Source organism: Nothoprocta perdicaria, unplaced genomic scaffold, assembly GCF_003342845.1.
Source record: "Nothoprocta perdicaria isolate Ctin4 unplaced genomic scaffold, notPer1 scaffold_264, whole genome shotgun sequence".
Lineage (NCBI taxonomy): Eukaryota > Metazoa > Chordata > Aves > Tinamiformes > Tinamidae > Nothoprocta > Nothoprocta perdicaria.
This window is the reverse complement of record NW_020455493.1, coordinates 761,591-788,821: the sequence shown is the minus strand read 5'-3', so window position 1 is coordinate 788,821 and position 27,231 is coordinate 761,591. Positions and strand designations below refer to the sequence as shown.

The 27,231-nt window shown below is 40.9% G+C and overlaps 1 protein-coding gene across 1 annotated transcript in view; it reads right to left on the bottom strand.

The window, feature by feature from the left end:
- The window catches only part of RETREG1 (reticulophagy regulator 1), a 55,725-nt gene extending 33,347 nt beyond the window's left edge, over positions 1–22,378 (bottom strand). The window contains exons 1-3 of the mRNA XM_026040750.1: positions 22,333–22,378; positions 10,726–10,832; positions 9,098–9,128 (exon numbers count right to left, since the gene is read on the bottom strand). Of these exons, the coding sequence (XP_025896535.1) occupies positions 9,098–9,128; positions 10,726–10,795 (101 nt within the window). The 5' untranslated portion in view covers positions 10,796–10,832; positions 22,333–22,378. The remainder of the gene's footprint in view (positions 1–9,097; positions 9,129–10,725; positions 10,833–22,332) is intronic.
- Between the last annotated feature and the right edge of the window lie 4,853 nt (positions 22,379–27,231).

Sequence of the window (27,231 nt, the reverse complement as noted above, 5' to 3'; positions counted from 1 at the left end):
ACTGCTTGGCTGGCATTTTATACAGGTACAGCCCTACTTCTATGATCCTGCCACTGGAAGGTGGACTCTTCGGAGCCCTTTTATTAAGCATCTGGAATTGTTCCAGCAAAAAAATGCTTTCTATAAGACTGGGGGGGGGCGGGGGGCGGGAGGTGTTGTCTTTGTCATATCCTTTCCTATGCACTTTTCTCCCAGTCTGTCATTTTATTGAGAAAATACATGTCAGCCTGGACCGGTTTCTGCATCACGCTGTTCAGGCTAGCAGCCAGAATGAAAGCCCCCTTACGCGCTGTGCCTCTCGAGCGGGCTATTTATAAGCAGCACTTGGTAAATAGACACAGGTCCAAAGAAGAAACAAAGCAAAGCCTCGCCCTGAAGGGGAACAGAGGTGACCCGAAATGGGTGCTATCGGCACATTTCTTTGGCAGTTTTTCAGATATAGCTTTTCCATAGTAATGTTCACAGGCTTAAGAAACCACCCCGCAAAGACAGGGTGAATTCATGCTCTGGCAGAAGTTTGTAGTTTTCAGCTTAGACATAGACTCAACACAGAAGAGAGTGTCTTGTTTTCCCTCTAATTACAGGTTTCTCTCTCTTCTCCAGCTAGACAAGTGGATGCCCTTGCACTGTACAGACCAGCAAATAGAAACGTGGGCTCCAGCATCCATGCTCGTGTCCAAGCTGGAAGAGCAGATCTAGGCATTTACTGAGAGAGAGAGCACAAAGTAGAAAGAGGAGGCACAAGAAGGAAGCACTAGAGAGCTGCACGGTGACATTAACCATTTGGGGGCCTTTCTTCTCTGATCCCTGGTTAACCCTCCTTGTCAACTCGGGAGAGAAGTTGAACTGAAAAAGCTCCTGCAATTTGATGCTACCTGCACTTAGTGTTTACTTAATACTACAATTAAAAGAAATATTTTATCACTCAAGCATAACCAAAAAAAAGGGGGAAAAAAGACAAAATGGAAAAAAGAAAAAAGACAAAACAAAACCCCAAACCAACCAACCCACCAACAAGATGGCCTAGGAGCTCAGGGAAGTGAGGGTAAGGTTGTTTTTTCCCCAGTGGTGATAACACAGGAGCAATGGGGCAGGCCAGACAGGACAGTACAGAATCTGCCTGTACTGAGGGAGACAAAACTCTTATAACTGCAGGTTTTAACTCTTGTAACTGAATGATGCTGTAGGTCCTTACTTACTCAAAAAATGAAGCATGGACTTTATTATATGCCACAAATGACTGAAAAAAAAGCCTACATATGTTCAAATAAATATGAGCAAAGGATGCATCTCCATGCCTCTGTCATTATGGAGGTGGCATTTTTTAACTGAGTGCCCTAGTTTATTATTACCAATGAGCAACAAAGGAACTTAATTTCTGAATCACTTTTGTGCAGGACGCAGCACAGCCTGCAGCTGGCAGAGACTTTATTTAAATGTCAGGTATTTATTCCATACATTCAGCCATGGATACACTGACTTCACTGGAATAAAAGTACTTTAAATCCAGTTTATTTAAGCACAGTACAAATGCAAACCTTTCTCACTGTGCCTGGAGCCCACGTGACCTACTTTCCAACACAGGAAAATATCAAATCTTTGTCTCATATCAAATCAAGGTTCTTCCACAAAATTTCCCCTTCTGGATTACTCCGAGAAAAACATTCATTTATCCCTGAGAAAATACAAACAGAATGCCCTCAAAAAAACTTTCAAACAATAACCTAAAAACGATTACTGAAATCTCTTGGCTGTGAGAGATTAGTGATATCAAGAAGCATTACTCAAACTATTTAAAATTTAACGATATAGAGAAATACCTTGTATACAGTTTTATACAAAAATCACTTCAGTTATCAGAAGAACATTCCCCCCCACCAATGTAAGCAAGGGCAGTCTTTTCTAAACTACTCCCTAGTTACTCTGTCCTTCAAAACCAAAATGCACATTAATAAGTAAAGCTGTCAGGGCTCTCTGAAAAGAATAAGAAGTTATACACAGTTCTTGGTAATTTTGTCTACAACAAGACATTTTTCCTTTCAGTTTTCAATTTTGGCAAGATATTAGCACAAAGAGGAGGAATGCGTGACAAATGGAGCAATGTAATTCTTAAGGTATTATGGCTTATTAAGTAGAAAAAAACTCGAGGCTATTCGAACAATTCAGATCAACTGCTCTCATCTGGATACATGGAGAGATACTGGCCAAGTTAGTAATACAGCTGTGAAGTTGGTTAGGCAGTCAATTAGACTGCCTTAGACATGTAGAAAAATATATTTCTTTATATAACTGGTAACTTCTCTTAAGGTGAACATGGAAGTATACCTCTTAATTGTTATAATGCTTACTTTCCTGTCTGACATTCTTATAAACTATAATAACATGTCCTCAAAGAAGCAATTTGATAAAAATATACTGTGGCCAAAAGAGGGGGGAATTATCAGCAGAATCTAAACTATATAAGTTATTTGCCATACTCTGAAAAAAAGTCCTTATATATAATCTTAAACTAAATAAATGCCTGGGATGTACATAAAAAGCTTGAATTACATATGGCAAATTAAATTATTTCACTTGATACTGATAAGGCCTCAGATTTGGGCAAAATGTAAAAAACAATACAGATAATCAGACAGGAGCCACATGAAGAATAAAAGCTTCTGAAAACATAACTCACAAATCAGCAAATACTGTATTAGGGTGATGGATTATGGTCCAGAGAAGAAAATTTTTAATAAATTATAAGCTCCAGTAAAATGCCACCGGTCCTTTTTTTCCATCACAATTTCCTTGGATGTTGTTCTTTTATTGGAGTGGTTAGAATATTCTCCCTCTGTAAGAATGTTACCTCTGTTTTTAACAAATTAGGACAGAAGGCAAATATGGCTTAAGGATAGCAGCAGGCTGCATTTGGTCGTGCTAACGAAGCTGGACAATTCTGGTGTTTTCTCCTGCCCTCTCTTCAGAGGAGCCTGTAAAACACCCGGTGAGCGGAGCTCCGGGAGGCAGAGAAGAGAGGAAAATGCCTTGTGATGGCCAGGGCCCAACCCCGGCACAGACCAATTACTGCAGAGTCACTGCAATTGGGTCTGACTTTTAAAATTGTTCAATCCACTCAACAGGCAAGGAAAAACACAGTTACATGCAGCAGAGATTATTTCTAGCAAATATAAGAAAGAACAAACAAAAACAACAAGCCAACTATTTCCGCCACAAGGAATATCTGCAGAGCTTGTACCATTCCCTTCATTTTACTTCCCTGTAAAAAAGCAAAGAAACTTCCCAAAGATAGGTGTGTAGGAAGATGTATTAAATGGACTTGCGATTTTAAGCGAGACTCTTCTGGCTGAATTAGAGCCTATGAAGTTACTTTTATTTTTTAATCCTGTGAGATGACTAAAGCCTAAAATCCTGCCAGAAGGCTGATTTCACAATCTATCATCTAACACATAAGCTCTGCAGAAGAGCCTGAGAGTTGAGCTTGCACCGAATTAATTTTGAGATAATATCACAGCTCTGGGAAGACCTCCCAAACAGTTACAATTCATACACATGAAACAAAACGAAAAAAAAACAAGAAGTTGAATTTCTGAAAACCTTTTTTTGACAACCCACGAGGAACATGAAATTGTAAGACTCAAATCTGCTATAATAGGGCTAGTAATTTGGAAATAACTATCCATAAGGCAGGAAAAAATTCATACATAATGAAATCATATATATTAAAAAAAACAGCTACTGCCCTAAATTGAAACTGCAAATAAAACTATTTCCATTTGCTAACACTGCAGTTCTAGAGTTACGTATCCACTTCTGCAGGGCTGCATCTATCTCTGTGATCAAGAGCATGTTCTGAAAGTGTGGGAATTAGATGAAAGTGGGAACTGCTTCATTTCTTTGAGATAACAATGAAGGTTCAAAGGGCTTTATACTTTCCTTTATTTTCCCTGAGCATTAACCAAATGTTGAATAGAAAGCACCTACCAATGCTGCAAACGGCTTCCCCAACATCTCCGGTCAGACGAAGCTTTTCCTAGAACTCAACAGCTTTAATTTGGCTAAAAATACGATAAAATTAAGCTTGGAAACTGCCTATGCAGTTACTACAATGTTGTTTTACTATAAAGTTATTTTTTGAAAAATTCCTTCCTTTCTGGCTTATTCTCTTCAGTCAGTCTGTGGTAGCCACTTTATGGGACTGTTTAGTCTCTTCCCAGGCTGTAAGAACTGATATTTCTCAGGTTAAATAGAAAAAGGTCAAATTAAAATGAACATTTATTAATTTGACTTCCTTAAATGTCAATATTCAAGAAACAAGGGCGGCCACAATTCCTGCACACATTTTCATAGGTCTGTTAGCACTGACTGTATGAGCACCAGGTTCCAAAGAAATTTTGCTAGAGGAGGGAGAAATAAGGCAGCTTGAAAAAGACCTGATGACTTCATCCAGTGCTGCTTTTGCAAACAGCTGCTTTCCATTTTTTTAAAGGGCGAGACATCAGCGGAGAAGAAGTTCCTCAAACAGAAGCGGGACTCGGGGCAACAGATGTGGCAATAAGATCCTTCACCGTGAAAGGTGCAGGACGTGACCTCATTTTGCTTCAGAGCTGAAGAATTTTTAACTTAAAGTAGTAGTAGGAGACCCCACTAGAAAAAAACAACATAGGTCTTATTACACAGTCCCATTTAACAGGGAGAAAGCAGTGAGGCCACACTCGCCTTAGCTAGCCTGGACTTGAAGGCAACTGAACGCTGCAAGCAGAGTTGTTCTGTGCCTGCTGGCCTCAGTACCAGAGAATGGTCCTGAACACACTGAAGTTCCTAGAAGAGACATTGCTTCTCATTCCAAGCACCACAGGCCTACTAGGTTTGTTCTCTGTATGTTATTTGAGACTGTGCAATTCTCTGTTGGGTAGGGGCTTTGAAAACCATAGAAATGAGATGTTTGGAATGTCCAACCCAGGCGCAGTTTGCTGATGTAACAGGAAAACAGCCTATCATGTCTGAGACTTAGTAAACCAAAAAACAACCAAGCACCCGGCAAGCAATTCTTCTAATTTCAATCAAACAAACACACATATTTATGTGTAAATGTCAGAAGAAACAAAACCCCACAGTGTAAGCAAATCCAGTTTATTCACATGAACATCCAAGAACATCTGAAGTCCAAAGGTGAAATCTCATTTATGCTGAATAACCTCTTAAAGTCACCTTATGAGCAGACTGTTAGCCTGCTGTTACCCACCTAACATGACACCTACTTTTACAAGCGATATGTGAGAGTTGCCAGAGGACTGTGAACCAGTAAAGCCTCATCTCTGTTCCAGTGAACTGACAGGGCGTACGTGCCTGTCCTGCAGCTCCCCAGCCAGCAGCCAGCTCAGCTCTGTAAAGGGAAACCACCCCACCAAGCTCCTGGGCTTTCCAGGAGTTAACCAATAGGCCACTGCGCACAGAAATTCACTTGGATTTCTGAAGCAGCTTTCGCAGAGCTCTCGCAGGGAAACGCTCTGAGGGAGACTGAGTAATGGATATTAGAGGAAGTCCTTGCACATAGAGCTAGGAGAGTGTCTGGAACTGCTGGAAAAACAAGCTGGAAAAAAGTATGGACAACTAGATGACCATCTGCTTGCAAAGCTAAATTATTCTGGTAGCAAAGATGAAGGCCAACTGAAAAAAAAAAAAAAAACCCACAAAAAAAACCTTAAAACAAGAATGACTAGCTTGCCAGATATGTTTATATGGGAAAAAACATCCTAACATCACATGTAAAACAATGGATCTGATCTTTACTACTCAGGAAAAAAAAAACCTTGAGATGAGCACGGAGCCACCTGTACTCAGTAGAGATTAAAAAAAGCCAGTCAAGCTTTAGGATATGAAAAAAAAAAACCCAAAAGGACATGGTTATGCCATTGTATAGCTCAGGGCTTCTCTGAATGCTCGACGCAACTTCTAATTCTGGCCCCTGCCACAGGGGAACAGAGGAACAACAGGAATGTCCTCCAGGGGTCAGTCCTCGGTCCGGTCCTGTTCAATTTATTCACTAATGACCTGGATGAAGGGATGCAGTGTCCCCTCAGCAAGCTTGCTGATGAAACCAAACTGGGAGGAGTAGCTGATAGCCCTGAGGGCTGATCTGCCATCCAGAAGGACCTGGACAGACTGGACAACTGGGCGGTGAGAAACCTCATGGAGTTCAACAAGGGCAAGTGCAGGGTCCTGCACTTGGGGAGGAATAACCTCAGGCACCAGGAAAGGCTGGGGACTGACATTGTGTGACACAGCAGCTCTGTGGAGAGGGGCCTGGGCATCACGGTGGAGGACAAGTTGACCATGAGACAGCAGTGTGCCCTGGTGGCCAAGAAGGCCAACGGGATCCTGGGGTGCATTAAGAAGAGCGTCTCCAGCAGGTCGAGGGAAGTGATCATCCCCCTCTACTCAGCCCTGGTGAGGCCACATCTGGAGTACTGTGTCCAGTTCTGGGCTCCCCAGGACAAGAGGGATGTGGAGCTGCTGGAGAGAGTCCAGCGCAGGGCTACCAGGATGATCAGGGGCCTGGAACATCTGCCCTATGAGCAAAGGCTGAGAGAGCTGGGCCTGTTCAGCCTGGAGAAGAGGAGGCTGAGGGGGGACCTGATCAGTGTCTATAAATACCTCAAGGGAGGCAGTGAGGAGGAGGGGGCGGCCTCTTTTCAGTCGTGGCCAGTGACAGAACTAGAGGAAACGGCCACAAACAGAAGCACCAAAAGTTCCACAGGAACTTAAGGAAAAAATTCTTAACAGTGAGGGTGACAGAGCCCCTGGGCACAGGCTGCCCAGAGAGGTTGTGGAGTCTCTTTCTCCAAAGATCTTCCAAACCCGCTTGGATGCAGCCCTGTGCCATGTGCTCCAGGTGACCCTGCGTGTGCAGGGAGGTTGGACTAGATGACCTCTGGAGGTCCCTTCCAATCTTAATGATTCTATGATTCTATGAAAAGGACAACAGCAATGGGGAAAAAAAAAACCAATTCCAGAAAAGCACAATGAGGATATCAAAGCTACAGAAGATCTTTATTTTAAGAGCAGCTGTGTAGTTGTGGACTCAACAGGACAGGATAAAAGTTTGTAAAGCAGCAGCTTACCTGGAGAATGTTACCAAAAAAGTATGACTCACTATTTCTTCCAACACACACACACACACACACAAAAGAGAAGGGTCTAAGAAGAGGAAGCACGGAGCAGTGAGCAAACACAAGTTCTGTGCTGTTCACAAAATACATAGTTTAGCTGTAGATCTCTGCTATATGCTGATGCAAACACTACAGGCTTGCAAGAAGACCAATGAGACAAATCCATTGAATCAAAGGTACACCTAGAACTGCTAAAAAATGAGATACCATTTTTGTTACCTAAAAGTCCTTTAACTGGAAGCTGCTGAAGATGAAGCATATTTACAAGATTGTCCTGCTCTTCTTGTACACTACCTGAAGCCACTTTTCCTCCCCGTTGGCCACCTTCAGGGAGCAGATGTTGGGCTCTATGGACTTTTGACCTCACCTTGTAGAGCCCTTTTGGTGTTCTAATAATTAGAAATTATTGTACAGAGATATATGTCACTTGTCTTAAGCCAAACTGAGTATTAGAGCACTTCACCCTGCAGCATGAACTTCAGGGAGCTCACCGAATTCTTTCTCCTTTCTGTTCTCTGTATTGCCATCCCACAGAACAGTGAGACTTCTTCATGGGAGCATCTGATAAGCTTAACCAAAGAGACTGAAAGCATCATTTGCTCATACTTGGTCATGAAGATCAGTTTTCCCCCTTAGCACAATGAACTAGGGACTGAAGGAAAAAAAAAAGACTGTCCCAGATTATGGAATGAATTTTCCTGGAAAAATTTTATTCCACTCCACGAGTCATTTAATTTTCCCTGTCCTCGCCTTCTTTAATGTAAACAAACAGATGAAAAAAAAAAAAAAAAAAAAAAAAAAAAAAAAAAAAAAAAAAAAAAAAGGAAAAGCTTTATGTACATTTCTCCCCCAGGAACAAAACGAAAGAAAGAAACTTAAGTCACTACCTGTGGTGCCACAGCAAAGGCTCCTGAATTAAAGCTTCTGAGTCACTATTCTACACAGACACACCGAGCAGCACCAGCTATAGTGAACAACCATATTAAGCAGCTTGGTTCATGAATTGAACTATCAACAGTTCCACGTGGCTCTTCAAATTTGTGAGAAAACCTGAGAATAGTTCATGTTTCTAGAAGTTCAGAAACACCTTTCATAATATCGTCACCTATCTGTTGGCATCTATCTGCGGACAGAAAAACAAACCTGCTTCTTCCCTTCTCAACTTTGTATTACTGTCCCTTAAGTTTCAGAACACATCTATAATAGTTTAATGATGGATATTTGTAATGCGAGAGTTATTTTCATATGTCACCTACCCAATAGCTCCCATCAATCTGCACAAAATAATAGTACTTTAAATACAGTAACTTATTTTCTGAAAATTTATCATATGTAAACCATTTAAGAATCATTTTTATAATCAAAAAATTCAATGTCTATATACATCTATACTACCAACACTTCACAACACTTGCATCTGGGACTGAGCCACAATTCACAATTATTTATGATTTGATACCTGTTCCTATGGATATCAACTAATATTTAATTGAAATGATAACTTATATTGACTACTACAGATAATGAGTACTGCAAGCAAGCTGAACTATTGCAGACAGCACACGTGTGATGCCTATTCTGAAAGAAACCTACTTTAACTAACACACTACCCTAATATAAGCAAGCAAAACACCAATTTCCAGAAAACACAAAACATAACACTGTTGTAAGAAAGAGCCCTTCCAAAAATGAGTTGATATGCTATTGTATACTTTAATGTAATTCATATCAGAAAGATCACACTTTCTACAAAGTTATTAAAAGTCAAACTGATGAATAAGTAGTAGTAAATTTAGAAAAGGTGTTACGGCTATTTTTTATTATGAATACAGTCTATCTGGTAAAATAGGATATTTAAAAAAATACATAGTAATTGTAAAAACAAGACGTTATATAACCAATATATTAAAAAATAATATACATACTTGTCAGTGATGCTCCTCCAAAGCTGTGCACCTGCAATTAGGGAAATGCAAGGTGAACCACAATGCTTTGAAACAGATGACACTTATTTCTTCTTTATTTGTCAGGACAAATTTTTGGGACACAATGACTAAGGAAATCTCTGTAACAGTCACTTTCTACTTTCCTTAGGAAGCTGTAATAGTCTTGCCATCTAGTGGCTGTCTGGAAGTGTGAAGCAGCTGTACAAAACGCTCTACTTGGAAAATAAGTTTTTTGGTTTTTGAAGTGTCACTTCACTATCTCAAGAAGTTTGCTATCCGTTCATCATCTAACTGTTCGTGAACTCTGAGGGCAGTTTCATCGAAGGCAATACATTTAACTGTAGTAAAATAATTATTCCCTACACAAAGCTAGGAAAATTTGATGAATTGCTAATGAATTGTTATATACTCATCTAGCAGTAGGAGCAAAACACTCATGAATATGGGATGGTATTCTTGCACTTAGTTCAATCAATATTGGTCTGTCATGAATTTGGCCGAAATAAGAAAACATATATTATGAGGAAGTAACTGCAATTTAGAAAGAGATCAATAACTTTTGAAAGTCACCAACTTCTAACTGGTGATACATACATGAGTTCTAATGTTGCAAACAACACAGAGCCTAACACAGCAACTTTGGCAAGCTTTTCAACTTGACTTGCAAGCTTGTAGTGCTAGCGCAGCAAACAGAAAGGTAACGAAAAGGAAAATAAACTTTGTTTCAAAAAGGTATAATAACAATAACTGCTTTAACTTAAAAGAAAACAACAAGCTTTAATAATCAGAAACAAAGAGGAATACCCTGCATCCCTGACATCTATTTCGTGCTTCTGAGCTATGGTTGGGTGATTTTTCAAAACTTCCATGGATGTCAACATCAAACAGAAAACAAAACACGTCAAAAAATAAAATCCTTCCTGACAATGAAAATTACAGACTGACAAGCACCACTTTGCCAATAAATTTTCGTGAAATTAATGAAGTACATGGAAAAATAAAGAAACAAAAGAACAACAATAAAACCCAGCCCGACTCAAAATTCTTTTCAAACCTGGCAGTTTGCCACTGCCAAGGTTTTGTTTGTTGTTTTTATATACTGGAAAATAAAAACTACACAGTCCATAAAAATACTGTTGCTTGGATTATCCTTGTTGCTAAAATAGGTCATTTCTAAAACTACTTAAAAATCTGATCAATTTCTAACTGGTATCCTAAACTTTCTAACAAGCTGTTAGAAGCAGTATGGGAAAACCCCGTCTGGGAAAATTTTGTATTTTACAAATAACTGACGTTCAGATTTGTCAATTAAGAGACAAGGATGAACTGTTCACAAAAACTGAATGTATTTATTGATTTTGGAACAAATCTCCATGTTGTTTCTATTAATTTTTAATAATTACATATTTTAATATGTACTTAAAAATTATATATTTTTAATATGTAATAGATCAATTGCCACAGGTTCTCCAATCTGTCACAGAAATTAGCTATGTGTACCATGATACATTAGACAGATCTTTACAAAATTAAAATGGATTTAGTAATAAGTATGTTCTGAATTACAAACATTTAAGCAAGGAATTATTATTAGTACACTGCCTTACCTTTTACCCTTGATAATACCAAATCCTTTATTATCTGAAGAACTAGCACTCCAAGCATTATGAGAGACATCAGATGATACACTCTCCAAGGAGTCAGTGCAACAAACCTAGAATATTAAAAACAAAAACAAAAAAAAAACCCACTGAATAAACTTAAACTTACTGGAAGCAGGTATAACTTAGAATTGCTACTGGTACTGAAAATTAACATCAAGATATTTTTCTGTTTCTTTATCTGATTTTGGTTTCTACCCTCAATGGTTTCCCAGAAAATCAGCACTGAGCAGATGGAGTAAGCACAACATAATTTCATATATAAAATGCACGATTAAATACACACTGAATTTTTAGTAGATTTTCTTTTTCACAAAGTTTATACATCAGCACTTTTATCTAAACAGAGGCAGTATGGAAAACAAACTATTTTAAATGTTCCTTAAGAAAGAACTTTTTTGAAGATTTTCTTTCTGAACATGCAGTGCTTCTACATCTATGCAGAGTACGAATTAAGAGATTACTCTATCAAAAATTCTCTATACTTTCGGTCAGCCCAAGAAAACCAACATGGATTTTAGGGAAAAATGATGTATAAGACAAGCTCTCTCAAAGCTACCCAAGCATAGGACTGATCAAACCAGAAGCTCCACTTCTAACAGCTCTGAGTTTATGTTGTTCCACTATTTTTTTCTCAGTAATATTCTTCCCCATTAAACATACTCGCTTCTGCTTGAGATTTAAATTCAATTACACCGAATACAGTGTTTTAGGCTCCTTATTTAACCTGCTGGCAGTGGGGTAAAGGGGAAAGAGTTGACACTGCAGAGAGAAAAAAAAGAAATGCTCATAAAAGCTTTCACACTACTTCTAGACATCAGAAGATTGTAACAAACGCAGGCATTCAAGTTGTATAGGTGTACATATAGAAAATGTATGCACATTCTATAGGTTCCTTGTGGTGCTCGTACATCGGTACTTCATAGAAACAAACAGTATGTTCTGATTTAACAGTTACCACTGGCCAGTCCATAACAGTTTGACAGAAAAAGCAGTTCTGAAGCACACGTATGTGTACACACATACACCCAGAGTCACATTAATTCTTCAGGGCAGTTAACAGCTGTTTGTTATGAGGTTTTCGCCTACACATCCTGTGCAGAGGCAGGACTTGTTTGACCTTGTTTAGGTTCTCAGGTAAATCACGCTCCTAGTTCCACTGCAATCACAGCTCTTACTCGGTGTTAAAAACAACCGCGCTAACTGAGACAGGGATTCGCACACTGGGATTAAGAGCATAACATCCCTTTTGAAAGATTCTTCTGATGTAAATTATGACATTCCACATTACAAATTTTGCAAACTTCTTTTTCATTCTGCTTTTTGGAAAAAGAAGAAAAAATTATCTGTAATCTAGTGGAGTAGCCAAACAAGGCATCTACAGTTATACGGAGAGCTGTGGATTGTCTGGACTTGGCTTTCTGTGCTTTAGGATTATTAGACGGCCCAGTCCTGCCACTGTTTCTCCATGGTTTATTTAGACAGTACTGCTTGCAAGGAGACCACCTCTTACAGAGTTATTCACAGTCCCTGTGTGCTGGCCTTCCGGTGCTCCTATAAAACAGATTACAAAAATCCATTAAAAAAAACTTGTTTTAGAGCCATATATCAGACAGCTGCGTCCCTGATCTGTTACTGGTCAGTGACTGATACTCTCCCATCACAGCTTTTAGGCACATGTCTATCACACTTACCAAAAGTCTGTATATGAAATCTGAGGACATAGGAACCTAGCAGAGCAGGGGTCTGAATTCTTACAGGAGTTACCAACATGAGAAAGCGTTCTTTGTAGTGCACAGCCCTCGGACTAACAAAAAGCTTTAGCAGGACCATGGTTAATTAGCAGGGCATCTTTTTAATCTCTTTCAGGAACAAGTTAAGAGTTCACTTAAATGATTCTAAAACACATGTCAACCTGCCAGGATGCAAAGGCTCCAGAATGACCTCATCAGGCAAGGCAGTAAATGAGAAAAGGGTTACAGCAGAAAGAGAGACCTGTTTGGAGAGGTGGCACGAAACCCATCTTAGGCATCCACACATGTCCATGCACAGCCTGGGAAACCAACACGAGGAACAGAACCGGCCTCTGCGGTGCCGAACTGCCACACTGCCGACTGCGTCATGGTGGGACAGCGGGCGCAAGGACGCCTCCATGAGTGCAGCTCCGTGAGGGAGGGCCACAAGCTGCTCAGGAAAGGTGGGCAGCGAAGATGAGGAGGCAGGCACTGCCCTTTAGGTGAAGCAGCTTGAAAGTACAGAGCTCTTCTAGGAAGCGGTGGCAGGTTGGTGGAGCACTTACAGGTCAGCATCAGAGGAGAGGCTTCTGAAGGAGATCTGTAGCGGTAAGCGTAGAATAAAGTCTTCCTTGAACAACCTGAGTAAGGCTTCTGATTACACACCCCGCTTCTTCTGGGAGATTCAAGCCTCCTCTGTTGAAAGGGCAACATGGCAGGATAGGAGCAGTTCAAGATTTCTGAAGAGTGCCAGGTACAACTTCTGGGAGAGTCAAGGATAATGCTCTCCTCAATCTGCTATTTATGACCAAGATTGATCTGGTTGGGGACACAGCAATAAATGGCAACCTTGGTTGCAGTGGCTTTGAAATAATGAAGTTGAGGATCCTGAGGTGAGAAGGGTCACAGAGAAAAGATCCTGGATGTCTCGGACTTGCTCATGTCATATCTCGGACCTTTTCTATGGCCCTGGCAGATGGCAGTTCTGAAAGACAGGAGCTCAAGGAAAACTGGAAGATCTTTATGGACAACTCCCTTTAAGCACAAGAATAAACCACCCTCCTGCTCAGAAAAGCAGGTGTATGTATCAAGTGACCAACTCGGCCTCTACTGATATTTTAGCATTAAGAGAATTAGGAGCCCCTGCTTAGTCATTTTGAGTGAATTAATACTTTCTTTTTCATTCATCACTGAACAGGTCTCTCAGATACTAGTGCTGAACACATTAGAGGATGAGGCTGAAAGAAATCTCATGAAAACCAACACAAAGGCTAAGTCCTGCCCCTGGGCCAGACTACAGCCTGCACTGACACACGCTGGGGAGTTTCTAGGAGCACAAAAGGATATTTGCTTGACATGAGCGTGCACTGATATTGATGAAAGCTATCACAGCACCTCAGGCTGCATCAACAGCAGCGATTACTTCCCTTGACTTCGCATTCACGAAACCATATCCAGAAACTGCAACTGGTTTTGGATCTGCTGTCACAGCACAGACACTGATAATTCAGAGTGAATTGAGCAAAGACTCGAGATAGTCAGGCACTGGAGCATTAATAGCAGCTTTCCCAGCCACCAAGAAGACTGTGCTGAGTTTCCTACTGAACTCCATGACAGAAATGCATGAAAACACAGTCATAAAAAGAAAGAGGAGAGAGACCACTTTTCAATTCTGATAATTCAGTAGTGGAATTAGTTGCTCAGTAGAGGAACAGGTTGCTCAGAGAGATTAAGGAACTTCCATCCTTGAAGGCTTTCAAATCTCAAAACAGTCAGATGCCCAAGCAACCTCTCGTGGGTTGAGCATTGAGCCTGTTTTGACTGGAAGCTGGACCAGAGGTGCCCTGGGGTCCCCTCCAAGTAGCTGGCAAAGCTTTTTCCTGTAAAATACTGAACTTAGCCCCTTAAGTCAAAGCAGTTTCTATTGCTGGTTTTATTGCAGCTTGACCAAAATGATTTTAAAATGCACAAGCAAGAGTCAAGTATTTACGAATTTAACAATTAAAAGAAAAATATTCCTTAAGTATATAAAGGAATACATAAACTCTTTCTATTGTATTTTTATACTTCAAAATATTTTAATTAATACATTTTAAACAATAATACTTTTTAATAATTATATGTTAATACATATTAATATGTTTAGTAAAACATGAATAATAATAATACATTTTAAATAATATAATTTAAAAATAAATACTGCATACAAATGAGAGGTCAATGGAAAAAAAAGTGCATCACTCAAACTCCACGGTAAGCTACCCTGTCTGCCTTCAGCATTTCAGTCATCTCTCTCTCTTTGTACCTACAGCTGATTATGCAGCACAGCACTTTCTTAAAGGTGAGTGGAAAGCAGTCAGTGCAGCTGAGATAACAATGGCAAAAACAAGACTGAAGACAGCAGAAGATGAACACATTAACACTAAAGATTAGTCCTAATCTGGCTAATTTGCTCCCGGGGGTCATGTTCTCTCACATCGTATCACCTAAAGATAGAAACATTCCTCAAGCTACCTAGTCATTCCTCAGCTCAGAACAGTATGGAGCAGCCAGCAGGTCGATGCCTGCAAGATATATTGAACACCATCAGGATCATCCATGGATGTGTTACGCTGGAAAGCCACCAGCTCCTAGCACAGAGCACCACAAACCTGGTGTGCTGAGCCGCCCACGAGGCACAAGCAGGCCACGAAACTCGAGACAAACTCTGCAACTACAGCTTGCCTTCTTTCAACACAACAAGCTCCTATATAGCACTGCATGAGCTACTTTTCACCAGCCTCGTGAAATACACGGAAGGCCAGGACATACTGAACTGCCTTGGAAGTTAAATATCGTAACAATTTGATGAGTTACAAGTCTTATTCCAGCTGTGAGGGTATGTTTTTACACAACATATTCTACAATTATGAATAACTTCTGCTTTGCAAGCTCAAATCATAAGGAAATATTTTGTCAAGACTTAAACAATTCAGATTATCAGCAATCAGGTAGTTACTTGTGGAAAGCCTTAGAAGATAACGTTTTAAGAACCATCTACCTATATGTATCAACTCCAGGGACAGTGGCCATTAACAAAATGGAGCAAATAACAACAGAGCTCTGAAGAAACACAGAGCTCTGGTTCACCATCAGCGATCAGAACATATTTCAGCAGCTGCATGAGTGATTCATTGAATTTGATTCCATATTCAATTAACAACTATTCCCATCTTAAAACCAGAGCCCATTCAAAGTATTTTTACTGGTGTTTCAAATAGCACAAGTAGGTATACACTTGTTCCTGCACTTAACCCTAATGCAAAAACCCGCTAAGCACCTTCCAAATACATATCCGTATATGAATCATGAATCCATATAAGCTGCTACCAGTGGATATTACTCCTAAATCCAGTCAAATTTTGAGAAGTCTGTCCATTCCTGCTGTTACAGGGAGCTGCATAATTCTGCTTTAGAAGTGTCTGCAACAGTGGCATGCAGATAAGGAAAGAAATACAGTTGTACCTGCTCCTGCTTGGGGATTAATGCATCTCCTCTTCCCGGCTTACCGATACAGTGATCATGACTAACCAGTCTGGATGCACCAACCCCTGGTGCCCATCATAAGCATAAATATGCTTAAAATTTATATATATATGCCATAAATATTAAAATAAAGTACTTATAAATATTAAAATCCGCATGCCAACGTTCATGCATTCCCTTAGTATTAAAAATTCCAAACTCAATAATCCATTATTCTTTCCTGCTGCTCCCTTAAAGTATTCTGGCCCAAACCAAAAAGTTATTTAGAAATTTGTTCAAGAATTACTGTGCAATATACTTTCCACATCCCTGCACAAATATTTTAAATACTCACTTTATACTGAACAAGTTACGTGTGCTTTAAAAAGAAACTTTTTTTGCAATCAGCTCTTCTGAGATTCACCTTTTGGCAAAATTTGCTCTTCGCACATGTGCTTATTTGGCATCTGTCAATCTGCATAGATCTGCATATCTCAAAGACACCAAAAACTGCACAGAAAGTTTGTCTATTGCAGAAAGGAAAACATACCTAACAAGTTCTTCTGTGAAATACAGCGCTGTCAACAATTTTTAAATGAACAAAAACCTTACAGATTCTGAGAAATAGCCCTGCTTATCTCTACAATTTGTTACTATAAATCCCAGCAATGTCTAGAATAAAATTATTGCAAGAAAACACTGAGGATGTATACTTCACAACTCCCACTTTGTAAAGACATCACAGCATGTTAATCTAGATTTAAAACATGCACCACTACTCTCAGTGGTGCCTAGCAATTGCAGACAAGCGCCATCTGTTTAACCAAAACCATGCAAATTACTGTAGCAGAATGTTTCTCAACGCAGGTACTTCAAAATGCTTTAAACTACTTCTCCTTTAGTGGAGAAAACTGGAAGCCTCTGTACAGATGCAAATTAGGAAGAAGGACCCCTTAAGGCCTCTAAGTACCAAGCCATCCCTCAGAGCACACAAGTTCCTAAGATTTTTAATAACATATTCCAACAGGAATGGGAGGAGGAAATGTAAAGTAGGTGATTTGTGTCTCATAGGTAAATCAAAGATTCTTGTTAATTCTCCTTAATTCAGCCTTTGTAAGGACAAAGACAACTCAGTCATCAACCCCTTATTCAAAAGTCTTATTTTTCAGGTTTTACTCGAGAGATTAGGATCATATTTGTTCGGCCAGAGAGCATGTATCAAATCCAACAGAAGCAAGGCAGGAGTTCTTTAGAAAACCTAGAATTATTAGAAGGAAAGATACTGAAGTAACTGTTACTGAAGTAACTCCCTTCCTCCACAAACTTAAACTATTATTTTGACATGTAGAAGCAGTTGCTGTTTGATGTTTCTTTGTGCACAGGTTGCAGGGCAAGGGCAAAAGACTAAGAGCAGCTGAACACTTCCAGGAAATTACATGTAAGGAACTTTAACTAAAAATTAGTAACATATAAGAGAACAATTCAACTTGCATATTCTCTCCACTCCAGCTACGAGAAGCAAAAGTCTGACTTCTCCATGGATATTTACATAAAAATGAAAATAGTAAAATTCATTAAGCAAAAATAACAGAATTTCTAAGTGCTCTGCATTAATTACCAGAGGAAAATTTACTTATAAGCTTGTAAATATGGAAGCATATTGGTGTTTCGGGACCAAATCTGTAAGAAATGCTATACTGCAAAATCATCTCGCTCTGTGTATAACGAAGTCTCTCAAGGAATGCAAGACTTTGAGCCTCATGAGAACGTTTATTACTTGCAGATCAGATTTACTGTGACCTCCTGCATTTCAGAGATGCATCGAAAATAAAAAAAAAAATCATAAAGAGGAAGTTTAAATAACCTAAATGGAATCCCTTACCAAGTTTACCAAGACATGAAATAGTAGTATTACATCTGTGTAAAAAAGGGAACATCTTCAACAAAGCTCTTTTTCTTTTGGTCTAAAATATGTCATATCATAAAAGAACTGGGTTTCCTTTTTTTTTTTTTTTTTTTTCTGGTAGAAACATGCCCAAATGCCCTTAATTAACCTGTACTCTGGCAAAGCACTGACGAAGCCTTAATCCCATTTTCTCATACAGTAGCAGCAGTTTGGAGGGAAACAATCCACCTCTACCACGCTGCCCTAAATCTCCTTTTCTTTAATGCTCTCATTAGTCCTGCAATATGTACAATGGATACGCACGCCCATCCAAAACTTTCCTTGTTCCCACAACATTACTTACTATCCAAAAGGTCTCATTATTTCGAGTGATTACAGTGAAATCATCGTTTCTCTCAAGGCCTTGGGCACAGTATTTATCAATTTTAGCAAAAGAATAAGCACAAGCCCCATTGGAATTCTTCTGTTCTGCTTCTTTTGGGAATTCCATCTCCTGCAAAGTCCTCAACCTGGATTTGCTCCCAAATTGCTCGGTAAAGCTTGATTTGCCTCAGTTCCTTCATTATCCTATTTGATTTCTTTTCTGATTGAAATTGTTTTCTTCTCACTGGTTGAAAAAAAAATGCTGTAAACTGTCCAGGTTTTTATGTAACACTGTTTGGCTCTTAAACAATGCCAATTTTCATCCTTGCAAACCAATCTCCCAGCTAAAACTATATAAGCTGCCACTAAAATGTTGCCGTGATAATGTCTTGTCTTTTCTTTTTTCCTCGAACTAAATTAAACAAGTTTGCCTTTCTGCTCCATTTCTCTGTCTCCAAAGTCTTAAAAAGTTTTAATAATCTGTACTGAAAAAAAAAGTAAATTTAAGGTTAAAGCTGCCTGAATGAAAACAAGTTGTCTCTAAATTAAAGCCCAACTTCAATTTGTGTTGCCATCTAAATTGTGCCATGATTTAGGGAAATGTCTTCTAGAATGCCTTTTAGGGAAAGAACAAAAAATCATTTTATTTTTAAACCAGTAGAACAATGTCACCAGTAGAACAATGTCAGTTTAGATACTATAGTGTATCTAGATAATCACAGCACCAGGTTGTAAAAAATCTTGCTAAAAGGCTCTTACTTAAAAGCTTCATAAAAGATGTTAAATAAAGACTACCTAGATAGAAGAAATATAAAATAGTCTCTGAATAAAAAGCTACTCATTTGGATTGATAACAAAGGTCAAAACAGCTTTTGTCAGAATTTCTTCCCTTTTGTTTTTCCTAACAAACACATTTTAATTTCAAAACAAAGATGTTAATGCATAGCTACCTGTGGTTTAAGGTGTCAGGGATAATATATATGTGGGTTTATATACATACACACACCTATTGGCAGCTTGGGAGACCTCACCTTTCTTAACATAATGATCTGAAGGCAACAGACTATGAACTGCTCTCAGGAAGTCCCCACCTCTCTTACTCCAAACCAATTCATTTTCATGCTTCTTTTTTTCATGCTTTGATTTCTGTTACGATTTTCATTTAACATCAGTCAATTTAGTGTGGCAACTACCCTGCTATGCACCAGCACTAATGATTTTCCCTCCTGTTTTATAAAGAAGGCCTTCTTTCCAAGGATCTAGATACGAGCAGGATTAATTCTTTATTATTTTTGCTTAATATGTGTTCTACAGATTTGGATCTGCTTTAGGGAAAGCACAAGACAAGCTTGTGAGAAAAAAAAAAAAAAGGAAAATTATGAACCAGTTCAATTACTGTGCAAGCTGAATTAGAGCAACAAGGGGTAAACCATCTGTCTGCTCTTATCTGTAATTTTGTGAAATCGTTAAGAATCCAGAATTAAGCTAAATTAAAATCTTAATTTAAATAACCAATACATTCAATAAAATGCTGATTTGTTATTGAACATATTTGGCGACACGCTTGTGATAGGGAATGATTTGGACGCAAAAAGACCCCCTATTCTCATACAGCAACTAAGACAGTCATCTTTAAAGGCAACACCACATAAATGATGGGGAGAACAGTCACCTTTGCAACCTCTGTGCCCTAATTAGCTATACTGACTGAAAAATACAAAAAAAAAAAAAAATTGATAAAATGTGGATCCAGCAAGTCAAACCAATTCTTCCTTGCAACAAGCAAGAGCAAAAGCAAACATCTCTAACCTCTGGATATATTTTGTTGTTAACATTCAAAAAGCAATTACATTTCCTAACACCTGGAGCAGCTTCCCCAGCAGGGCTTTCGTTGAAATGCATACAACTAGTGCTGCTGTAAAAATACACTGTTCCCTTGCTGGATTAATTCATTCTTCCACAGAATAAAAAGGACATCTCAGGTCTTGAGACAGAAACAAACATATGAATATGACTGGTGACCAAAAGTGCTGTTCTACCAGCGGGCTTGGCCAGCTAACCTGTCTTTATTTAAAACAAAGAATGATGCTTGCACTTACACAGAGAGCCAATAACTTCTTCCTCCAATACAGTCACATCAGCCCTGCAGTAATATGTAGATTTCTACACCAGAAAGAAAATAAAAATCCTCCAAGGAAAATTCAGGTTTGGGTCAACTACAGAAGCACTAAAGGAGAAAATGCAAAGAATTACTTTCACAAAGCACAGATTCAGGGGGAAGAATAAGTCTATCACCTTGGTCTTATCATCTTCTCAAGAAAGCAGTGATTTTGTGCTAAGCACTAGCGAGGGACGAATTTGCAGAAATTAATGCATAAGACATCTGCCAACTAGAAAGGATATATAACACTGGAAAATAAACTGTCTTCACAGTCTCACAGTAATAATTAAGAAGACAGATTGAAAGCTGCTATTACTACCCCAGCCACACACACAAAGTAATAATTAAATTAAGATATTAGGCTGAAATCTAAGGTTTAAGATGAAAGCTAAGTTTGACAGTTATTTATCAGCATCTAATACTGAGGAAGGCCAGGACTAAATTTCTAGCAGCAGTAGCACAGTGTCATTCACTTCCCCAGTACTGCACTTGTAAAGCAGTAAATTCATCTTTTTCTCTTCCATGGAATTTTCGCCATACAAATAATGGAATACAAATGGAATACACTATACAAACAACAGAATAATGGAATACAAAAGTATTCCATTAAAAAAAAAAATAGTTCTTCACTGAAAAAATGAGTAAGTAACGGAGGTGATAAGTGAAGACTGTTCTTTTAATCACCAGATTTCTGACTACTACCTTAAATGCCTACCTCATTCAATTTTTTTTTTGAGAAAATTTTACAAAATTGAAGTTCACTATATATAGATATATAAAAAAGGTGAATTTTACTAGAATGAATATTTTATGTTTATCATGCTTCAGAATATAAAAGATATGCACACTGCATAAGCTTTTGCAGATGCAGAAGTTTAGTGCAGCCCTCAAACTGGATGCCCAAGGAACCTGCACAGCAGGAAGGTCCTGAAGTCTATGGCCAAGAAGTCGTAGTTTAGACCCGTGCTAAGGAGTCCACGCTGATTATTAAGAACATTCAAAAAGTGAACGGGTTTGGGAACACAGGACAGAATTAAATTAGTAATTAAGCTGTAAGAAAGTTATTTCAGCAGTAAACATCCAAACCAACCAACACAAAGCTGTAAGTGGGAAGTCCCTTTGAGGAGGGGGTCTCCTGTCAGCAGGAAGGCCCTCGAGGAGCCCCTGGGCGGGCTGGCAAGGGTGAAGCTCTCCCCCACACGTGGATATAGCGGTCGGAACAGGGACGGGCACATCCTGCAGGGCTGGGTGCCCGCGGACTGAAGGGCGGCAGGGCCGGGTGCCTGCGGGCTGAAGGGCGGCAGGGCCGGGTGCCCGCGGGCACAAGGGCGGCAGGGCCGGGTGCCCGCGGGCACAAGGGCGGCAGGGCCGGGTGCCCGCGGGCTGAAGGGCCGCAGGGCCGGGTGCCCGCAGGCTGAAGGGCGGCAGGGCCGGGTGCCCGCGGGCACAAGGGCGGCAGGGCCGGGTGCCCGCAGGCTGAAGGGCCGCAGGGCCGGGTGCCCGCAGGCTGAAGGGCGGCAAGGCCGGGTGCCTGCGGGCACAAGGGCGGCAGGGCCGGGTGCCCGCGGGCACAAGGGCGGCAGCAGCAGCAGCGCGCTGGGGCGCTGCGGATGCGGGCGATGCCGCAGCGGGGCTCGGCGCGGTCCCGGCCCCGGCCCCACGAGACGAGGCTCAGCTCGACCCCGCCGCCAGGCACAAACCGCTAGGCGCGGGCGCGCAGCGGAATCTGCGGAGATCGGGAAGTTCCCGGGGAGTCCCGCCCGGAAGGACAGGTTTTCCCTAGGGAACAGGCAGCCGCCTCCTTGCACACACACCCCCCACACCGAGGCGGGCCCGGCGCACCGCAGCCCCCCGCGCCCGCGGCCGGGCCCGGCGCCGCCGCTCACCAGAAGAGCAGGTTGGCGCAGAGGAAGCCGCCCAGGCTGCGCAGCGGCCGCTCCCAGCTCAGCGCCGCCGCGATGCAGCTGCCCAGCGCCAGCGCCGTCTCGCCCAGCAGCGGCGCCGCGCCAGCACCAGTACCGGTATCGGTACCAGTACCAGCACCGGCACCGGCGCCGCTCCCACCTAGCACCGGCGCCGCATCCGCGGCCGCGCTCCGCTCCGGCGGCTCCTGCGGCGGCGGTCGCGCGGCGCTGGCGCTGGCCATGGCCCGGCCGGCCCGGCCCGCCTCGCCTCGCAGCGGCGCCCAGCGCAGCGCAGCGCAGCGGAGCGGAGCCGAGAGGGCCGCGCGTGCGCCGCGCAGGTGCTGCCGCTGGGGCGGGGCCGCCAGCGGCCGGTAGCGGCCGTTGCTGCCGTTGGGGCCGTTGGGGCTGACGTGCCAGCGGCAGCTGAGGTCGCCGGGGGTGCTCAGCCCGAACTCACTTGCGCGTTGTGCCGTCGTGCGGACGGCGACAGATGCGGACAGCCTCACATGTCCGGTCTTGAAGTGTTTTGGTGCAGTCTTGAAATATTTTGAGGGGGGGAAAAGACACAAGACTGTCTTAATAAAGATCTAAGAAAGAATATTAAATGTACAGTCTGATAACAAATGGGATATTAACGTTCTTGTTTGCCTCTGGGAATGCCTGTGTTGTTTGGATTTGCAAATAGGTTCTGATTTTCTTTACACATTGCTTCTGTGTTACTGTGCTGGGCTTTGCCATTTATACAAAATTTGTCAAGTGTGGTTTTCATCTGATAAACTTCTGGCACCAAAGCCAAAGCATGAAGCTAGAGTGCCTATAGAAGAAGAGAGCACACAAGTTTGTTTATATGATGCTCCTCCTGCTTCCTCCCTGGCCTCCCAGCCTGCAGCTATTCTGTTCTGGCAATTTCCTGAGCCCAATATGATTTGCCTGTTTAGCAATTCCCTGCTGAATTTCTCTTGCAAGCATTCCTATAGTCAATCTTTGACTTGGGCAGACTATAGGAATGCTCTTAGACATGCACTATCCTTGTCATCCTTTGTCGTCCTTTGTCAATGAGCTATACAGGTCTGTTGCCTATTAAGTGCTTCATTTCCTTATTGAAAAAGGCGCTTTGGAAAGAACATCTGGAAGACATTTGATCCAAACTTTCCCCCACCATGCACATACCCAAAACACCTTTGCAGTTGCATCAGGTCGCTCGGTGTCACGTCCAGCCAAGTTCTGAGTGTCTTGGATGTTGGGCACTCCACAGCATACTTGGGGCTTGTGAAGAATGTTTTCCTAGTTAGTCCAAAAAGTTTATGCTGCAATTTGTGCCTATTCCTTCACATTTGCTTGCTGGGCACCTCCAAGAAGAGTCTGGCTCTGTACAGTTGTACAGTAGATACTTGACGCTTAAAACCTCCTTCACGTTTTCTTGTCCAGAGCAAGTAACCCAGAATTCCAGAATCCCAGAATGGCTGACGTTAGAAGGGACCTCTAGAGATCATTTAGTCCAACCCCCCTGCTCTGGCAAGGACATTCAGAGCAGAGGGCACAGGGTGGCATCCAGGCGGGTTTGGAAGATCCCCAGAGAAGGAGACTCCACAATCTCTGTGATCCCAGCTTTCTCAGCCTCTCCTTGTACATCACGTACTGCAGCCACCCGGCCTTCCAGGGGGCCTTCTGAACTCAGTCCAATATGTCAGTGTGAGTGCTGCGTTTCCCTGAAAACACAGGGCAATTTGTGGAAGATCATCATTAAAAAAACAGCTAACACACTGCCATCGGCGAGATCACGCCGCTTGAAACGCTTGCAGTGCCTCTGCTGGCTTTTTGAGGTTGTGCTCCCCTGGAAAACGGTCCCTGGTGGAGAAGGAAGGGACCTGCATTCAGCTTCAGCTCTCCCACTGCCCTGCTGGGCGTGATGGGGAGATTGCTTCACCTCTTCCTGACCTACTCTGGTCTTGTCCATGCGATTGCGGTCCTTGCAGATTGGCATGACCTCGCAATGTGATTTTGTACAGTGCCAAACATAAGCAGGGTGCAATCTCAAACAGATTTCCCATGTACTTTCCCAAAAGAAATAATGAAAACCAGGAAAACTTGTAATTTAGGAATCAAAAATGTGGCTGATTTATAAAGCAAATCTAAAAAGAAAGGCCTGTGCCTGCAAAGGCTTGCAAGAGAACTTAACATTAAATGTTTAGTTGCCTGAGCTAATGATACTGCTAAGCATATACCTAATTATACTGGATTGTGGTAGACAATGTTAGCTGATTTAAAAAACAAAAAACAGTAGATTAAAACTTAGTACTTTCAGTGGCATAACTACAAAGAAGCATATTTAGGGAAATATAATTGAGCATGCACAGCATAATTGGCAAAATCTTAGGTTTCCCAATTTTGACTTGTCAAAATGCTCTTACATTACACCAAAGCATTGTCTGCTGGGCAACTAGAATCCCTGTGGCCTAAGGAAAATCTCTCATCAGTGAATCAAGAAAGCAAGGTGTCCTTTTTCTAGCACAGTTGCACCGAAAAGAGACCTGAAAGCCGTAGAATTAGGATTCTGTTGCTTGAGATCCCTAAATTCCTTAGGACACTGCATTACAGTTAATTAGGTAGATTCCAGATCTTCATGTTTGTGGTTTCTAATTGTTCTTTCAAAATTTCTGCTCGTCTGAGAGATCTGAAAGGAGGTGGGATGTGCAGATCTTCTTTTTCAGATTTCTGTATTCAAGGTAACTGAGCAGAAATACATTTCTGCTCTGTGATTGCATTCAGTGTTTTTAAACCACCTCTACCTGTGCCTTCCACTTGGTTTACTTGGTCACTGTCTGTACAGAGATATTCAATTACGGAATGAAGATGAATTAATGATATTATACAGAACTCTTGTGCTGCCATATCATATCTTCAGAGGACTAATTTTCATCTGTGTGGCTAAAGAGCCTTTTATTTGTCTCTATTAATTACTGTTACTAAATATGATAACTAGAAATATTTCAGTTGTGGACTATTCAAAACAATATCATAGAAAATTGAATAGTTTGCAGCATCTCTAAGCTCCCTGTTGAAACTGCAGGGACATTGATATTGTTTCTTATCCAGAAATGTTAGTAGCTGTGTTTTCTATCATGTTAGATTCTGCTTCTTTTCAATGCCTGTGAACTTAAAGCTGTAGCAGTAAAACCCAACTTCATTGGGTATTTCTTTTTGTGTGGTTAATGTGTTTTTTTTTTTTTTATCTCAAATTGTTATTGTTGTTCTCTGAATCTAGGTAGTATAGAATTGAGCTAGATGACAAAATGCCTTCCTGCATTTTCAGCTACATTTTCGTTGCTTGGATAATAAAGACAGATCCACTTTAAAAAAGAAATCAAGGTATCTCCAATGCAATTTCCTAGGATATGAGACAAAGGAATTTGCAGAAGAAAATATATGCTGACAGGCTGAACATCCATGGCTAAGCCATGTTAACAGACCACTCACACTGTGTATATTTATTCCAAAAAAATCTGTAATGGTGATGTGATATGAAATATTTATGTGAAAATTTATAGGCATTTTTCAAAACCAAAAATGTGATGTGTTCCTGCTCTTGCCTGTTTAGTCATGCCATGTGAATGATTAGCAAGATGAGTAGATTTTAGTGGATCTAATTCTAGACCTCATTACTGTAATCTCTTATATAGCATTACCTGTTTGGATATGTGTGGTAGATAATCTGTGACTTTATTGGTTTAACTCCACTCTTGGGTCAGCTTTGCCTGAGAGTAAGCCAAGCAGCTAGGTGCCTTTCTAAACCCAGAAATTGTTTAGAATTTATGAATCAGGTACATTTTTTTGTTGTTGTTTTTGTGGAAGTGGTCGTTAGCAAAAAGAATCAAAATCATTGGCGATGATCAAATTCATACCTTTTATTTGTAGGGAGAGTGAACTAAGTCACTGCATTAGTACTGTGGTCAAACAAATGTCTTAAACAGTGGGGATGCAAAAGTAATTGTATGCATTAGATTGGTGGTCGTTATGTCTTTAGATAAAGAGTATATGGTGGATCAGGTCTATCAAGAGAAACCCAAATTGGGGCAATGTACTGGGATGAAAGTGGCTAAGCTTTGTAGTGGCGAGGGTGGGGAAATATTCCCTGGGAGCATGCAAAGAAAAAGAATTAGGGCAATGTCCTCCCAAAGCCCAGGTTAAACAGGGAATGGGATCTGAACAGGTCAGGAATTGCTGGTTTAAGATACAGAAGATGGCAGGTCTTACTAAAACAAGATGGCTGAGGAGTTGATAAAGGGAGAATTTTTAGGCATCCTAATACAAATTATTAAAATTAATTGTATTAAACATCCTTTTTGGATGTTTTCATTAGTCACCTGACTATAACACAAGTGTTTTCATATGGACAAAGTCAAATTAGGTAGGATAATTATAAAATTGGATACTTTTATATACAGCAGTAAGAGAAATGAAATGTAACAATGCAGACTGGAAAGTCATATACTTGGGAAATCATCTTAAGAATTTTTGCTGTGAACTTAAGTCTAATCAGTTGATGAGACTTTATTTTATTTGTGTTTGCCCTCTTGTGTCATCCTTATTGGTCTAGAATTCCCGTGAAGAATGAAAGGGATGTCACTGTGAATAGGACTAGTGAGATTATAAAATGGAGGTGAAGGACTTGTAGTAGGTAAGAGTATTAGCACTGTTGTACAAGCCAGGGTAAGGTGTTCAGGACACTGTGCAGTTATGATCTGCCTGCTGTAGTCTCACATGTGTGGCCAAGTACTGTTGTGCTAGCTGCAGCTGTAGCTAAAGATCCAGGTCTGGAATTTACATTACTAGGGTCTACCTGTGTCTAAAGTTGTCCTTGTTCCGCCTGGATGGCAGTGC